At 32.3% G+C, this 19,505-nt stretch overlaps 1 protein-coding gene across 1 annotated transcript; it reads left to right on the forward strand.

Annotated features, from left to right (window-relative positions):
- Positions 1-10,182: 10,182 nt before the first annotated feature.
- LOC112030004 (DEAD-box ATP-dependent RNA helicase 22) lies at positions 10,183-15,813 on the forward strand. Its single transcript, XM_024062688.2, has 8 exons — positions 10,183-10,673; positions 11,247-11,534; positions 11,691-11,804; positions 11,945-12,387; positions 13,709-14,021; positions 14,878-15,030; positions 15,360-15,411; positions 15,631-15,813. The coding sequence occupies exons 1-8, from the start codon at positions 10,305-10,307 to the stop codon at positions 15,678-15,680; spliced, it is 1,782 nt and encodes a 593-aa protein (XP_023918456.1). The 5' UTR covers positions 10,183-10,304; the 3' UTR covers positions 15,681-15,813.
- Positions 15,814-19,505: the final 3,692 nt, after the last annotated feature.

Consider the following 19,505-nt stretch of genomic DNA (forward strand, 5'->3'; position numbering starts at 1 on the left):
TTTTTTTAAAAGTAGAACATGGGTGTGGCAGGATACGTTTACTAATTAATTATTAAATATATTTTTATTTTATTTTCTATATGTTGCTAAGCTTTTTTTTTTTTTTTTTTCATATAATGGTAAACATGATAACTAAATAAGTAATCAACATATTTTTTAGTTATCAAAGAAAGAAAGAAACTCAACATATTTTTTCCAATCAAGAAATCAACTAAAATTATTATATTGATATATATAAATGTTATGTTATTATTATTGGCGTTATTATTATTGGCATCATTATTGTGAGAGATACATGTGAGCGTTATTATTATTGGCACCACTACAGTGAGAGAAATACATGTGAAGGGTAATTAAGTTTCAAAGTAATTTATTCAAATTAAATTAATATCCTAAAGTGAAGTGTTTTTTTTTTTTTTTGAAAAATGCCTAAAGTGAAGTGCTGAATAAAAACCAAATGAATTGAAGAGTTATACTAAAGGAAGTGAAGCAATTGTGTTATTTATAACCAGGAACTTCCTGGAAGTTTCTTAATTTCCTTTCAACTCACTTTCCAATGGTTAATAAAACTTTTCACATGTGAATTGTTGTTGTTTTAATTTTTAAAGTTTGTTTTATCACATTTCTCTCACTCTCTCTCTCAAGCAAGGAAGCACGGGTGCGCCATTTTCATTGGTGCACTCGCGTCGAACTTTGTGGGACGCGTCATGCGGCTTGGATGTGGTTGCATTCGCATCTCATAACGATTTTTTTTTTAACCTACGTGGCCCAATACGGTTCGAAATAGGACCCAATATGGGCCAAAATGCTTATTAAAAAAAATCAATTTCAAACTTATCTTTTATTTAGTTTTAGTTTCAAACTTTCAATATTGTATTATAATTTATGAACATCATGTAATGGTTATGTATTCACTTTGTTATCTACTATTGCTCTTAAATAGATATATATTTACCATTATATGAAAAAAAAATGTTTACCAATATATAGAAAATAAAAATAAAAATATATCTAATAATTAATTAATGAATGTATCTTGCCACACCTGTGAGGAATGGGTTTCATTTGAGGATGTAGCCAGACAAGACGAAGGTGGAATCATGATTCGATTTAAGCTTATATATGTGCTAACTTCTGAGCTATTAGTCATAGATGAAATTGATTGTGTAGGGTCATGAACCAGCAAGTATCTATAGCTCAAAAATAAGGCAAAAATAAGGCCCTTGACATGGTTTAATTGTTTGATGTTATTGACATTATTTTTTTTCTTATTTGCAGGTACAAAAGGCCAGACAATCTGCTGCTACTAAAGTCACCTGGGTTGTTCACAGTATTTTTGACTTAGTTAAATTGAGGGGATTCTGAATTTAGTATCTTTATGGTATATGTGGATTGATATTATGCTTTTCAAACTATTGTTAAAATTGTGCAAGGACATGTTCACTCATATGCAAGGTTTCACGGGTGTGCCCTTTTTGTCAATGTAACCACACCAGATTTGGTCAAACACGTCGTGCGGCTATACGCACATCCCCTGACGATTTTTTTTACTAACGCGGTCCGATATGATATGATTTAATAATTAATATAAATATATAGAAAATAATTAATTAAAAAAATGCTAAGCAATATATAGAAAATAAAAATAAAAATATATTTAATAATTAATTAATAAACGTGTCCTGCTGCACTTGTGTCCTACGTTTTAAAAAATTGTCGTGTAGCCGCATCGCACCTAAACCCAAATCCACACCCGTACTTCCCAGCTCTCAAGTCAAAAGTCTTTTTTTTTTTTTTTTTTTCATATAATTAACTTTTTTCATAAGTATATCAAGACATATCAAGCCGTATCGGGTACTATTTCGAACTGTATTAGGCTACATCGGAAAAAAAAAAAAAAAGGGTCAAGGGACACGTGTAGTTGCGTCTAGACTGCACAACGCATCCCTCTGAGTTCAACGTGGGTGTGCCGACCAAAATAGTGCACCTGTGCTTCCTAGTTTATAAAGCACATCGTACTTCGTTAGTAAGACAAGCTTGCCCCAAATTTAAAAATAAAAACAATAATAAAAAAATCATAATAAAAAACATGTGTATAATTTTTTAAAAAAAAAATTTTAAAACCCACATTCTTGTAGTAAATGATGTGTTAACATGCTTGGTCAAGATCTTTCATTCTTTCTTCCCTCTCTGGCTCTAGGTAGTTGTGTAGATGTATTCCTTATTCTTGTAGAAGAAATTAATTATATACATACCTCTTCCACCGTGTAAACAAAATACTGATGAAATTCAAATAAGAAGAAATTAATTATATACAATCTTCAATCACCTTTATAACCTTCNATGATTCGATTTAAGCTTATATATGTGCTAACTTCTGAGCTATTAGTCATAGATGAAATTGATTGTGTAGGGTCATGAACCAGCAAGTATCTATAGCTCAAAAATAAGGCAAAAATAAGGCCCTTGACATGGTTTAATTGTTTGATGTTATTGACATTATTTTTTTTCTTATTTGCAGGTACAAAAGGCCAGACAATCTGCTGCTACTAAAGTCACCTGGGTTGTTCACAGTATTTTTGACTTAGTTAAATTGAGGGGATTCTGAATTTAGTATCTTTATGGTATATGTGGATTGATATTATGCTTTTCAAACTATTGTTAAAATTGTGCAAGGACATGTTCACTCATATGCAAGGTTTCACGGGTGTGCCCTTTTTGTCAATGTAACCACACCAGATTTGGTCAAACACGTCGTGCGGCTATACGCACATCCCCTGACGATTTTTTTTACTAACGCGGTCCGATATGATATGATTTAATAATTAATATAAATATATAGAAAATAATTAATTAAAAAAATGCTAAGCAATATATAGAAAATAAAAATAAAATATATTTAATAATTAATTAATAAACGTGTCCTGCTGCACTTGTGTCCTACGTTTTAAAAAATTGTCGTGTAGCCGCATCGCACCTAAACCCAAATCCACACCCGTACTTCCCAGCTCTCAAGTCAAAAGTCTTTTTTTTTTTTTTTTTTTTTCATATAATTAACTTTTTTCATAAGTATATCAAGACATATCAAGCCGTATCGGGTACTATTTCGAACTGTATTAGGCTACATCGGAAAAAAAAAAAAAAAGGGTCAAGGGACACGTGTAGTTGCGTCTAGACTGCACAACGCATCCCTCTGAGTTCAACGTGGGTGTGCCGACCAAAATAGTGCACCTGTGCTTCCTAGTTTATAAAGCACATCGTACTTCGTTAGTAAGACAAGCTTGCCCCAAATTTAAAAATAAAAACAATAATAAAAAAATCATAATAAAAAACATGTGTATAATTTTTTAAAAAAAATTTTAAAACCCACATTCTTGTAGTAAATGATGTGTTAACATGCTTGGTCAAGATCTTTCATTCTTTCTTCCCTCTCTGGCTCTAGGTAGTTGTGTAGATGTATTCCTTATTCTTGTAGAAGAAATTAATTATATACATACCTCTTCCACCGTGTAAACAAAATACTGATGAAATTCAAATAAGAAGAAATTAATTATATACAATCTTCAATCACCTTTATAACCTTCTTCGACTGATTTCTTAAATCAACCTAGATGACATGCAAAAAAAAAAAAAAAATATTATGGTTAAGAACATTATATTCTTAAATCAAACTAGATAACATGCAACAAAAAATTAATATTATGGTTAAGGACATTATGTAGGTGCATAAGTTCTTAACATTACATTTCATTAAAAGAACATTATGGACTCAAGTAAAAACAGAAAGAACATAGTATTATGAGGAAGAAAACTTACCATAGGATAGAACCTTGGAAGTGTCTAGACAACTCAATAAGATTAAATAGTTGAAAACTACAACATTTATAATAATAAAAAATAATAATATCAATATACATAGTTATTTATTATGTATTAATTTATTTTGTTGAGTATGACTCATGACTCTTCTAACATTGAATATGTTGTTGTATTATATGACAACACTATCAATATGAAAATATTTTAAAAACAGGTAATTTTAAATTTTCACTATAACACTATTGTAAAAGGTGGTACACCTTACATTTCATACCACGGGCCAGATAATTCAACATTCCAAAATCGTAGTACAAATGAACTGATTACTTTGTCAATTATGGCCTAACTTAAATTTGCAAAAAAATTAAAAAAAAAAAAGAAACTATATCCATCAATAAATAATTTTAAAAAATAGCAAACATATAAATTTTCGGTTCATTTAATTGTAACAGTTCTTACATTGGAGCTGAAGCCATCAAGTAACATTGGCCAAGTTATTGTGTCAGAATTGTTATTACTGCTATTTCCACATTTGACCTTAAGCAGTCTCCTCCTAAAATCCTATAATATGGTACCGATCAAACAAGTGGAAAAACCACTTTCATAATACCACACTTCTTCCCTCCTCGTTGTTTCAAAGACAATCTCCATGTTATGATTAAGACTTTCTAGCCTTTCACGTGCAAAAGCAATTGTGCAAGGCTATGTGCAATTCCATTGAGTTCCCTATTTATCCATATAACCTTTAAATTGTGAGGAACAACAAAATTTCTTTTGAAATCTATTAGATTAACATCATTGCAACCATCTTCATCAATTAAAAAATTAACAATACTTTTAGCATCACTCTAAATTTTGAAGTATTTAATAGGTGGGTCATTACTAAATAAACATTTGGCCCAAGCAATAATAACCTCTCCTTCCAACAAAGAACTTTTTTGAACAAACTCTATTGCATTTTTCTAGGAGAAATCGGAATAAATAGGTAACTGGTTTTGTTCCCTAAGGACAACACCAATTCCGAGATAGGATGTAAGTGTGCACCACCTCAGAGCCCATCAACAAATAGGCTAAAAGAACTTGTAAAGTTGGGTTCTCTAATGCCTCCTCCAAATAAATTGGAGTACCTACAAAATGAGAAATTCTGAAAATCGGGCAGGCTGTTAGAAGTTTAGCCCGATTTTTTTGGTGTCGTAGGGGAGGAATTGAACTTTTTAACACATATACAGACTTGCCAACATCATGATAAAGTCCCCTTTATTATATTAATAAAACGCTAACTGCCTTATAAATTAATATAATATAGTGTACTATACTATACTATAATATAGTATAATATAACATGCGTACCACAAGTTTTTCCTATCTTTATGAGATGTGATAGTCTTACAAATAACATGGAACCATTTTCCTATTATACTCTCTCCAAGTATAAAATGTAGTAGAAATTTTTTAACTAAAGTAGCACACTTGAATCTAGATCCCAAGTATATATACATGTGTGTGCGCATGTGCGAGAGTAAGTCTGCTAGAAACAAATAACATAAATTAGATAAAATCATCACTAGGCCAATTACGCTCAATAAGGAAAGAGCAGACTCACAAATAAACACCATTGTGAAGAATGAACACTCTACTTCATATTAGACAGACTATATGTCATCATGAGTTTCATCTAAAATATAGGGAATACAATCAGACAGTCAGCTTGACATTGATGACACGTCAACTTTAAAGAAATTGCTAGAGACACCAAAAAACCAAATATTTCACACTTAGTGCCTTTTGTATTGTGGTGTTGCCCAAGAGAGGGGAATACTTGTGAGTGGGTGTGAAATACTCGGTGCATTTTCTAGGTATTTATGGCAATACTCCAATTTTAAAGTTCTTGAATCTAGGAAAAACTTCCCAACATCTTAAAAGGAAGGCAATTCACTCAAAGAAGCTGGACATATTAGAAGAGAAATTACTAATGAAAGAATTAGTAAAGAATATGCAATCTCATCTATTACATTTTCAAAATATGTAAAAATAATAAAAGAAAAGTTACCTTTTAACATGTAAGCTTTTGTTGGTGTTGCTGTTTCTGTGACTGAGTTTGGTTTAGGAATTGCAACTGCTGTTGTTGTTTCTACATTTGGTATAAGTTTTGCAATGCGAGAACCTAAAGTTTTGGGATTATGTACGAAACTGGAACCTAATCTCAATAGAATGTCCAGAACCTAAAAAGAAATGAACAAGAAGCAAAAATTAATACAGCAATAGCAAAGAATAATTAACAGAAAAGAAAAGAACAAAAAAAAAAAAAATTAAGCATACAGTCAAATTTGAATTCCTCATCGAGTTGCTCTTTCAATTTCCTTTTTTTGCTCTTCAATTTCTTTTGGGGGTTTCTTTGTCAGATTCTTTAGGGCAGAAAATGGGACTTGAATATATTTGTATATAATAGGACTTGCATTTGGGTTGAGCTTTCCGTAGATTAGGTTATCAGATTTTCGACTGAAACTCTTAAAGGTGAGGTATCAACTTAAGTTTTAGGGCCTGTTTGCTTAAGTTTTAGGGCCTGTTGGTAGCATTTAAGTATTGTCATTCAAAATTATTTGGAAAATGTGGTTTAAAAAGTGTTGTGAAAAATTATGTTTAAAGTATTCATAATGCAAAAAAATTATCTGGTACCATATTTCAAATAACATATTTTAAAATGTGAAAAAGCATAATTGTATGTTTAGTATGTATATGTGTCTTTTTATTTGAAGAAAGAGAGAGTTCCCTCATTTTATTTGATGAGTCCTACAATTTTTAACATATTTATAAAAGTATCATTAACTAATGTTATTTGAAAACTAAAATAAATTGGAGTACATACAAAATGAGAATTCTGAGAAGCGGACAGGCTATAAGAAGTTCCGCCCCTTTTTTTGGTGTCGTAGGGGAGGGACTTAACTTTTTAACGCATATTTAGACATACTAAGATCATGAAAGTCCCCTGTACTTGATATTATAATATTAAAATGCTAACTACCCTACAAACTAATATAATATAATATAGTATAGTATAGTATAACATGGGTCCTCTGACCACCTTCTCCAAATAAATTGGAGTACCTATAAAATGAGAAATTCTAAGAAGCAGGCAAGCTGTTAGAAGTTCAACCCGATTTTTTGGTGTCGTAGGGGAGGAATTGACATTTTTAACGCATATTCAGTCTTACTAAGATCATGATAGTGCTCTCTTTACTTGATATTATATTACTAAAACGCTAGCCGCCCTACAACTAGTATAGTATAGTATAATATAACATGCAAATAAAAATTTAATATTATGGTTAAGAACATTATGTAGGTACCACAAGTTCTTAACGTTACATTTCATCAAAAGAACATTATGTACTCAAGTAAAAATAGAAAGATCATAGTATTATAAGGAAGAAAACCTACCATAAAATAGAAACTTGAAAGGTGTAGAACAGCTCAATAAGCTTAAACAGTTGAAAACTGAATCATTTATAAAAAGAATAACAGTAATATCAATAAACATAGTTATTTATTATGTATCAATTTATTTTGTTGAGAATGACTTACAACTTTCTAATGTTGAATATTTTGTTGTATTATATGATATCAACACTGTCAATATGAAAATATGTTATCAATAGGTAACTTTAAATTTTCACTTAAGATAACATTATTGTAAAAGGTGGCACACCTTTCATTTCATACTACGGGCCAGATAATTTGTCATCCCTAATTTGTAGTACAAATGAACTTATTACTTTGTCAGTTATGGTCAGACTTAAATTTACAAAAAAAATTTGAAAAAAACATGTAAACTTACAGTTCATCTAATTGTTAACTGTTCTTGCATTAGAGCTGAGTCCGTTACGTAACATTGGCCAAGTTATTGTGTCAAAATTGTTGTTACTGCTACTCCTACATTTGACCTTAAGCATTCTCCTCCTAAAGTCCTCTAATATAGTGATGATCAAACTAGCTAAAAAACCATTTTCATAATACCACACTTCTTCCCTTCTCATTGTTTCAAAGGCAAACTCCATCTTATGATTAAAACTATCCAGCCTTTGACGTTCGTAAGCATATTGTGCAAGGCTATATGCAATTCCATTGAGTTCCCTATTTATCCATATAACCTTTAATTATGAGTAACAACAATTATAGGCCAAGAATATATTGACCCATTGTGATGAATTAGTTCAATTAGCATGCAATAAGTATGTTAGCATAAACAAATCACCAACTAAGTTAAGAAGGCAGCGAAAAATAAATTGACACGGTGATTTGTTTAAGAATGGGGAAAACCTACATGACAAAAACCCCCCATCGAGTGATTTTAAGGTTACCACTCTCGAGAATTCACTATTATCACAACAAGCGGTTGCAAGTAAAAGAATCCCAGTACCTTATACTAATCTACAGTTAAACTCTTACCTCAATATCCAATTGGACTTGTTCTATAGTGACAATCTCTCCTTTCAATGCACAATTCCTAGTACGTGACTAACTAATTCGATGCGCGGATTTCAGTATGCGGCTTACTCACCAACTTGAGAAAGATGTTGGCTACAAAGTTCTTCAGTTACACAAACCTCCTTGGTTACAAAACCTTACATTGTACAAACACAACAACTTTCTTGAATAGAAAAATGAACTACGGGCATATGTCTCTGGTTCACAATATGCTTGTGAAAAACTTTTGTATTGAGTTGCATTAGTTGTAACGGCCTTTAAAACAATCCTTATATATGTTTAGGGTTGTGAGAAAAGAAAGCCCAAACATCTATTCACTAATTGGAGTGAAATCAGATCTGAAAAACTGATTTTCATAAACCTCGACAGATACCCTATATATTTAGCAGCTGTCGAGCATTGAGCTTAAACAGCTTTTCAAACCTCGATAGATACTAGTTGTCGAGCTTTAAAATCTAACATTTCTTCACTTGATTCTTGAACAAACTTGCATGGTTTTAACACTTGAACTTGAAACCTTGTTCCTTGAAATATTAAACACATCCTAGATCTATCCAATTACAAGTAAAATGTGTTTTGTCAAAAGATTATCCAATTCTATATTGACATATATTCCTAACATGATTCACATACATCCTAACAAACAAAATTTCTTTTGAAATCTATTAGATTAACACCGTTGCAACTAGCTTAATCAATTAAAAAATTAACAATACTTTTTGCATCACTCTCAATTCTGAAGACTTTAATAGGTGGGTCATTACTAAATAAACGTTTGGCCTATACAATAATGGCCTCACCTTCCAAAAAAGAACTTTCTGAACAAACTCTATTGCATTTTACTAGGACAAACTAGCACAAATAGGTAACTGGTTCTAGTCCCTAAGGACAAAACTAGTTGCGAGTAAGACGTAGGTGTGCATCTCCTGAGAGCCCCATCAATAGCTAGGACACAGATTTAGTAAATAAATACATTTATGCATTATGAAGCAACTTTATTGCAACAAAACTCTATTGTAACGAAATTTTTGTTGTAATAATGCCACAAACTTTATTGCAACAATTGGCAACAAATTTTTTTCATTGCAATAGATTGCAACATTTTAAATTTATTGCAACAAAAAAATTCGTTGCAATAAGACTTTTTTCTTGTAGTGATTTGTAATTTGGTACTTTATTAGTAATTCCACTAATTTGTGTCAAAAATTACATTTTTTCAATGTTTCTTTAATATATATTACGAATTATAATTATGAGTATTTTTTTTAGTATTTTTCTTAATCAGAAAGTAGGATCTTACGATCCTCATGCCGATCTTACGATCCAATCATTGAACCCTCTCACCAATTATGTGTAGGATCTCGATCCTAATAACCTTGACTACACATAATGACGGGTGCTTCATTCATATATTTAGATAGTAAGTTATTAGTAGCCACTTAATACACAACATTTTTAATATTAAATTTAACAAAATTTGGTCAATCGAATGTCAAGGGAGAGAAAATATTTTTTCCTTTAATTTTTTTTTTCCCTCACATGTTATAAAGAGTTAAAAAAAAATTAGAGACAAAATAGGGATAAAAAAAACTTTTTTTAATAGTTTAGAAACGAAAAAAAAAATGGTAAAATTTAAGGATGGAAAGTAAAATATTTTTAATAGTTTATGGACGAAAAATAAATTTTTGGTAAAATTTAAGAATAAAAAGTAAAATTTTTTTAATAGTTTAAATGAAAATAAGATCTTTTTAATTGTTTAGAGATGCAAACTTTTTAAAGTTTAGAGATGATAAACAAATTTTTAGCAAAGATTAGGGATAAAATAGTATTTTAACTTTTATTTTTATCAGTCAAACCTTTAAATTAGAGTAATCGACCAAAGACGATGGCAAGGGTTCACCGTTTATGCTTAAACCCTAAACTAAAACCCCATATCCCTTCCCGACATTCTACAATTCTCAAAACTCCATTCCAATCCCACAAAATAAGGGAAAACCCAGATGCTTCTCAATCGCTCAACTTCACTGCTTTACCTCCACAAACTCTCACCTCCTCGTATTAAATTCTTTTCCCATTTCAAACACTCATACTCTCTTCTTCTCTCTAACCCTTCACCTTCACCACCACCACCACCATTACTTCCTTCATGCCCTTCATTTTCTTTGCCCAGGGTTAGCTTCTTTTGCCTGAACCCACCTCGCCAAAGACAAGCTAGACCTTTTGCTACCGCCACCGCTGCTGCCGCGGAAAGGAAGGGAACTGATACGTTTTACGCCGATGAAGACGTGTCGTGGGCATCCCTCGGGGTGTCCGATAAGCTCTCTCGGGCTCTCTATAGTGCCGGCATCGATAGGCCCTCTCTGGTTCAGGTACCCACACACACTCATCCTGGACTTGTTCACTCATTTGTTGAATTATAGCAGGAGTGTGAATGTTTTGTTTTTGATTGTTTTCGGAGAAATGAAAGGCAAAGAGGGAAAAACAACATATTTAGAATTGTGGGTTTTGTTTTTTGAGGGGAAAAGATGAAAACTTTGACCAATACGGTGTTTAATAGCGAAAATTTCTATACTAGACTTGTTAAAGGCTTTGTTTTGGATCTCTCTTTGTAATTCTTAGGTTCCATTTGGTTTTCACTTTTCAGTAGTATAAATTGATTGATATAAATTTAACAACACATGATGATGTAAGGTTTTGAGAGTTTGCTAAAGAAAAACACTTGATATTATGGATATGAAACGACATTTTACACTTAGTCATTTCAAATCCACATATTGATAATGCTCAAATTCCTTCATAAATTTCATTAATAAAGAAAATCCTATCATTTCATACTTTATTCAAGTCATTTAAAACTAATGATTGAAATCCAAATCCTTGTGCATTTATTTTTAATGAGTTTATTGAGGGTTGTTATTAAGATATTTCTATTTGAAATATAGGCTGCTTGTATACCAGCTATACTTTCGGGAAAGGATGTGGTTGTGGCTGCAGAGACCGGTAGTGGTAAAACACATGGATATTTGATTCCCCTGATCAATAGGCTCTGCTCTGCACATGATGATTCTGTAAATACTGTTTCTAATCAAGAATCAATCCAATCCCAAAGGATTTTTCTTGTTCTTTGCCCAAATGTGCTGCTGTGTGAGCAAGTGGTGCGGATGGCAAATGGTCTTTTTGGCGATGATGGTAAACCGCTTCTTAGAGTTGCAGCTGTCTGTGGTGGGCAGGTACTTTATTTGCAAATTATTCTTGTGATGGATATGGGCTACTAAGGCTTTACATAGTATGTTAATTGAAGGGATTTGGTTCAATTTTCTTTGGGGGTTATGTCCGTAGACATTTTAAGATTTTTGGTTCTCACATATAAGAAACTTTGACTGCAGGGATGGCCAGTTCATGAGCCTGATATTCTTGTGTCGACACCAGCTGCTCTCCTTAATAATATTGACCCAGACAAACGCCGTTGTTTGGAGTTTATGCGTGGTGTAAAATATGTGGTATGTTTTTCATGTAACTAACTACGTGTAAATATGTTGGTTATCTCAATAATTCCAAATCTGATCTGGCTGCCCAGAATTATAACATAGGAGAGATCGCATAATTTATAAGTAACATATCTATTTGCTATAACTTGCAGGTGTTAGATGAAGCAGATATGCTTCTTAGTGGGGGCTTCCAGAATAAAGTTATTCGTCTATTAAACATGCTCCGCTTTGATGAAAAGCTATTGTCTCGATCAAAAGAATCTGTATCTGAGTTGCCAGTGGAATTGGAGTCTGAACCTTCATCACACTTTACTTTAGATGATAAGGAGGACCTACAAACTGACATCATATCAGAAGGGGAGGAAAATTATGAGGATGTTCATGTTGATGACTTAGCAGAGGAAGTTGAAGCTGGGTCTAATAAAAGAAAAGACTGGAGGAGAGTGAGAAAAACTTATGAGCGCAGTAAACAGTACGTTTTTGTTGCAGCCACCCTTCCAGTAAATGGAAAGAAAACTGCTGGGCAAGTGTTGAAACAGATGTTTCCAAATGCCAATTGGGTCAGTGGAAACTACCTCCATTGTCACAACCCCAGGTGCCCCATCTATTTCTGGTCGCCTACTATTTTCTCTAGTGATATTCTTTTTCCCTTTGCTAGTCATCTGCTTTTGAAGCATTAGTGTTTGTTTTTAATTTTAAATTAATATATACTAGTAACACATGGTGACCTATAGCAAAAAGATTAGGTTTAATGGTGGCTCAATGGGAAAATATTGGTATCACAATGCAATATATATAAAGAGTAAGTGTATGGTGACTCTTCTTATAAAGAGTAAGTGTATGGTGATCTAATGACTTATCTTAACAACAATTGCTAAATGCCAGTTTGGTCACTTACATTTAGCCCACTATAAGACTGTTTACAACCATGCAAAAAAGTTATATTATGGTGCCATAGCACATGAAATGATGAAATCATACACATGGTTGGAGATGTTTGCTCCATGCACTATGTTCATTTATGTATGCATATATGTCTACATCTATATTTCCATGGTGATCCCTTTTATTCACATCGTTGATGCCTAAATGCTATCAGTGGGCATGAGTTTAGATACCATTTCAGGCAGTAAATGACAATTTAATCCCTTGCTTGGTACATTGAAGTATTCTGTAGATGAGCATTATTAATTTTTCTGTGTGTAACTAATAAGGAAATATTGGATAATAGAATTGAGAGGAATAGGCAGGGCATATATATGAAATTTGTGATACATACCCATCTCTCCTGAACTGTGTGGGTCAAAATTATGACTTCTTCCACTTTAAGAGATCCTTAGCCAACTCATTGGCAAATGCTTTAACAATAGCTTGATTGCATTGCCAATCATTAGTGTAGAATAGGTGAGGCCTTGCATGCTTGTTGGGTGGAGCCCCATAGGTGTGCAGCCATTATCATATGCTTAGCTCATGGAAATTAGTGTCGATTAAGATTGGGAGGAGTCATGAGGAGGGAATTTACCCTCAAATAGTACTTCAGGTGGGGAAAAAAAAAAAGAAAAAAAAGAGATGCAACTCCAGTGATTTATGGTGAAATTTTTCTTTTTATTTTCCAGTTCTAGCCAAACAGCGTGGCCTTGTTTTCTAGTAAAGACTTAATGAACTTAAAAGTATATACATAATTGGTTAAAGATGTAATGCTATATAAAAAACCATTCTTTTATTTAATATGTATTCTTATGGGTGGGGTCTTGTATCTGTGGTTGACTCAACTAAGGTGGGTGCACAAAGTAGCCCTGCCTTGAAAAGGCTCTTCGTCATTTAAAAAAAAAAATTATGCTAAATAACCTCTTTGGTGTTATGATGCATGTGAAAATGCATGAGAGCTGGTGATTATTGATTCAATTCCATTTCAGATTGAAGCAGAGGTGGATTGAAGTTACAACTGAGACTCAGGTGGATGAACTCATAAATGCTGTGAAACAGGGTTTTAAATCTAAAGCTACTGAATGCCGAACTATGGTGTTTGCAAACACTGTTGAGGCTGCAGAAGCAGTGGCAAATATATTGTTGAAAGCTAACATTCACTGTTACCGTTACCATAAGGATGTCTCCTTGGAGGAACGTTCCCAGAGCTTGACTGATCTCAAAGAGAAAGGTGGTATTCTTGTGTGCACTGATGCTGCTGCACGTGGGGTTGACATACCAAATGTCTCACACGTTATTCAGGTGCATCTCTTTTTATGAAATTAGCTATTCCTCCATCATGTATCTGGTTCTCCTTTCACAGGACAGAAAGCCCTGCTAATGCTAGTTTTTTTTTTTTTTTTTTTTTTTTGATAAGTACTAACGCTAGGTTTCATAACAGTAAGTAAATGAGAGAATGCAAATGACAGACATCAAAAGAACTTTTTAAATCATGAGAGTAAGCACTAAGCACTTAAGCAGCTACGAGTGTGTTTGCTAATTCTGAAACATTAGAGTGGAAATTGATAAACATTAATTTTTTTAATGAGTGGTCACTAAACAACTAGAGTCACTTTACTAACTCCATGCCATTAGAGTAAATCTAAATAGGAAAACAAAATAATATTATTGTAAAATGTTGGAAAATTTTTTTTTGATGGACACAGATTTCCAGAACTAATACAAGAACTTAAAATTAGAAGTTTCTCAATGTCAGAGAATTTTTGAAAAAAAGGAGAAAGGGAAAATATTCTTACAATATATAATAATGGTAAAAGACACTAAACTGTAGACTTCCTATAAATTCAAGCAAGGTCCAATATATACATATATATATATCACAATGAGTGCTTTGTAGTCAGAGCCAGAGGAAAATGAAAAACCTTGTTATTGGTAGTGAGATGATCATGGCCTTAGTATGGGACCCTACAGATGGACACTCTAGATGATCTTTCATTTCTCTCTTACATGCTCTTCTGTCATGTGACCTCTTGTACTATTATAACTGGCATGCTTCCTTCAAATTGTTTTTCTAATTTTGTTCTGTTTGTTCAACATTTTTTGGGGTGTATATGAATTGATAGAGGACTTAACTCTTGAAATTATCTATCTATTCCAGGCAGACTTTGCTACTTCTGCGGTAGATTTTTTGCATAGGGTTGGTCGCAGTGGTAGAGCTGGTCAGTTTGGACTTGTCACTAGCCTGTACTCTGAATCCAACCGGGATCTGGTTGCTGCAGTTCGTCAAGCAGAGGAACTTGGTCAGCCTGTGGTAATTCTTGAAACTTGTAATTTGATTCTCAAAGATGTGTTTTCTGTGAATAGGCAGATTTTATGATACTTAGGCCCAGGATTTTGAAGAACAAACAATGATTCTGCAATTCTATTTCTTCCCCCTAGAGTAGTGTTGTTTAATGGGATGCTGGATACTTAGGAATGTACAATTTGGTGGAAGTTACAATTCTCATTGATTTTTTATCATACATGAATGCTAGTTTTTCCTACTGATGTATTGTAAATTCCATATGTGGTTCCCTATTATTTTGTTGCCAATATTTGCACCTTCATGAATGATGACTGGTTATTTTCTTATGTCTGCAGGAGACGGCATTTAGCAGGAAAAGAAGCTTCCGAAACAAGCTTAAGAAGAAAGGTAAGGTTTTCACTATGATTTGGCAGAAGTATCATATCCACATAAACATGAAGTGCATATACTTAAACATATTAAAGGATGCACTCTCACATCAAAATTTGTAGTAGAATAAAAAGTTGCATCTTATATTTGGGTATAAATAATCTGAAAAAATATAATAACTAGAGAAGTACAGTTTTGTATGATACTAAACTTGAGCTTATACTTATGATTTGGCAGGTTTGACGAAAGTCAGAGAGTTGTCAATTGTTGAAGAGAGTGTGTTCTAGCATAAAATGATTAGATTGTGAGGAACTTGGTATGTAAGGAAGCATAACTTGTCTTTATTTATTCAAACGAATCCTATCAATGTAAATGATATTCTACTAATCTCTTTGAATTAGATATGATCTAATTAATACATAGGCCACAAGGTGATATCTCTCTCTCCAAAGTTGAATGTGTTCCTTTCTTTCTTGGGCCAAAAATGTTCACTTTTCAGAGTCCTAGAGTCAGTTATGAGAGTTGCATTCTACATCTTCAAGCAACTCCCACTTAAAAATGTTCCTTTCAATGATGTCACTAATTGTACCCATTTTACTGCCTCAGTCATTTATCTTAGGGTGCATTCTAATATCTTCAAGCAACCTGCATTAATGGAGGCCTGCTTTGTCTTTCCATAGTTACACGAGTAAATATGCATCTCCGGTTCATAGGCCTAGTAGAATCTTGAAGTTAAGATCTAACTCAAAACCGTGCCCTAGGCCAGTTAAGTGATGATTTCTTATGCACAGGTTGATAATTTAGTGGAAACTAATTCACTGTGTGGTACACTTGATTCTTGGAATACTTTGTAGTTATGCTAAATGATTCTGTTGGACCTAATTGATGTTGACTGATTGAGCAATTAGAGGGATTTGAGTCTTATTTCCAATGCTTGGTGTATACTCCAAGCTAGCACAGGTACTAAGGCCTAGGTTCTCTTTCCTTCTTCTTTCTTTCTTTCTTTCTTTTTTTTTTTTTTTTTTTTTTTTTTTTTTTTTAAATATTATTTTTGTAAAACCTACTAACATTGAACTTTGATGTTATCCAAGGAAGACATCTAAGATTCAAATCTCCTCCCCCATTATAACCATCAAATGAATAAAAAAAATGAAGTTGAGGAGATAATTGTTGGAAAAGGGTCAGTTGTAAAACATCATGAGAATTACATCACAACTTTGAGGCCATCTGGGGTATGAGAAAAGTCTCAGTCTATCATATCCGTGTTTTTAAAGTTTTTGAAGAACTAAATGTATTCACACAACTGAAAATCTGATGTGTCATTTTGGTATTTTTAACAGATGACATGGCATTATTATTTTAAAGCATTTATTAGTAAATTAATGATTTGGGAGAATTTGAATCATATTAGAAAAATAAAATGTCAAGATTTAAAGAACTCTATATGATGAAAAATCAAAATTTAAAGAACTCTATATGATGAAGTATCTTAAAAACTCTAAATGATCTTGATGCATTCAAATTTAGAAATATAAAAACTAACAAAAACAAAATGAAATAAGAATTTTTATTTTTATTTTTGGTTAAAACTTAAAAGGGTTCTAGACTTTAAAATTTCAATGAAAAATGTATAAATATATAAAATTCAAATTCATATTAGAAATTAAATAATATTTATTTATATCAATTAAATTTATTCATGTCAAAACGAGTCAATTTGTTCATACAATAATAAAGCAATAATGAATTAAGTCATTTTGAGTTAATTGCGATTACTCTGGAGATCTTTTGGACAGTTTTCAAACAATACAATGGTTACACTAACTTGGTGCTCATTGGGTTCCACTTTAGGGATTCCAAAACACCATTATCGGCAGCTTGTAAGGGTGATTATCCCCTTTGTTCTTCCTTCTTTTAGTAATGGATTGCAAATTATTAAAATAAAAATAAAAAGAAAAAAAGAAGAAGAGAAAGGGTCCCAAAACACACGTTTTCCAACCCAAAACTCAAAAGTCAAAACGCGTGTTTGGTAAATTATTGCAAACACACGTTATCAAAATGTGCNTTTTTTTTTTGTGTCATAACTATTTGTTATTACTATTAATAACTTCTTATCAATATTAATTAAATCTCGAAAAATCAATATTAATTAAATCTCAAAAAAATTCAATGTCATGGAGCATAAAATGATAATGCAAAAAGATGATAAAATACCTACCAATAATCTAAGTTTAAATTGTACTACATGATATTATAAAAAATAAAAAAAGACAACTACTGATTATTATCCTCAAATGGAATTAGCAATGGAATCTCGAAGAACCACCATCTCAGGATTTGTTAAAGATTTCATGTTGTCTGCTTCACTATTATGTTGTCTAATAGGAATTAAATCTTGGTTGATACCTTTGAAGCCCCTATCATCTAGTCTAACAAAATTATGAAAAGCTATAGAAAAGATGGCATGTTTCTGATAATTCTCCATTTATTCTTTCACACACCAAAAGTATGCTCAATCACAAGTGGTTTTTGGTACCTCGTGGTTATTGCTTGGTGTCCTATTGATAAAAAAACTCTACCTTAAAAAGGTTTTTCTTAGATTAGATATATAAGACATAAAAAAAAAATTAGAAAAAAAATAGAGAGAAGAAGAAAAAGAGAAAGAATCAAATCTGCAGCAGCACAAAGGAGAGGAATCCAATAGTAGAGCTCCTACAAATTAGAGTTTGAGATCTGGCTCTAGGCTGCACAATGCATAATTTGTTTTTAGAATAGAAGGGTTAAAATTGGGTTTTCCAGAAAAAAACTATGGGCAATCTGGAAAATGGATGCACCCTCCCAACAATAATATTTATTTTGCATTTGTTGCGTTTTGCAATTGTAGCTCATGTGGTGCCACATGAAAACGTAGGATTCCTTCGTACTAGAAAACGCACATTTTGATAACGTGTGTTTGCAATAATTTACCAAACACGCGTTTTGACTTTTGAGTTTTGGGTTGGAAAACGTGTGTTTTGGGACCCTTTCTCTTCTTCTTTTTTTCTTTTTATTTTTATTTTAATAATTTGCAATCCATTACTAAAAGAAGGAAGAACAAAGGGGATAATCACCCTTACAAGCTGCCGATAATGGTGTTTTGGAATCCCTAAAGTGGAACCCAATGAGCTCCAAGTTAGTGTAACCATTGTATTGTTTGAAAACTGTCCAAAAGATCTCCAGAGTAATCGCAATTAACTCAAAATGACTTAATTCATTATTGCTTTATTATTGTATGAACAAATTGACTCGTTTTGACATGAATAAATTTAATTGATATAAATAAATATTATTTAATTTCTAATATGAATTTGAATTTTATATATTTATACATTTTTCATTGAAATTTTAAAGTCTAGAACCCTTTTAAGTTTTAACCAAAAATAAAAATAAAAATTCTTATTTCATTTTGTTTTGTTAGTTTTTATATTTCTAAATTTGAATGCATCAAGATCATTTAGAGTTTTTAAGATACTTCATCATATAGAGTTCTTTAAATTTTGATTTTTCATCATATAGAGTTCTTTAAATCTTGACATTTTATTTTTCTAATATGATTCAAATTCTCCCAAATCATTAATTTACTAATAAATGCTTTAAAATAATAATGCCATGTCATCTGTTAAAAATACCAAAATGACACATCAGATTTTCAGTTGTGTGAATACATTTAGTTCTTCAAAAACTTTAAAAACACGGATATGATAGACTGAGACTTTTCTCATACCCCAGATGGCCTCAAAGTTGTGATGTAATTCTCATGATGTTTTACAACTGACCCTTTTCCAACAATTATCTCCTCAACTTCATTTTTTTATTCATTTGATGGTTATAATGGGGGAGGAGATTTGAATCTTAGATGTCTTCCTTGGATAACATCAAAGTTCAATGTTAGTAGGTTTTACAAAAATAATATTTAAAAAGATATTTGCTAGCTTCCCCGACGCCTCCTAAGCTATATCCAATTTCCAGTTCAGATACAACTTGGTGGGGTCTTTCCGCTAGCATGAAGGTTACCTTGACCTCGGACTTTGTTGTCCTCGGACGTATGTCATGCCGCTGTATATAATATCTAC

Source organism: Quercus suber, unplaced genomic scaffold (assembly GCF_002906115.3).
Source record: "Quercus suber isolate HL8 unplaced genomic scaffold, Cork oak 2.0 scaffold_289, whole genome shotgun sequence".
Lineage (NCBI taxonomy): Eukaryota > Viridiplantae > Streptophyta > Magnoliopsida > Fagales > Fagaceae > Quercus > Quercus suber.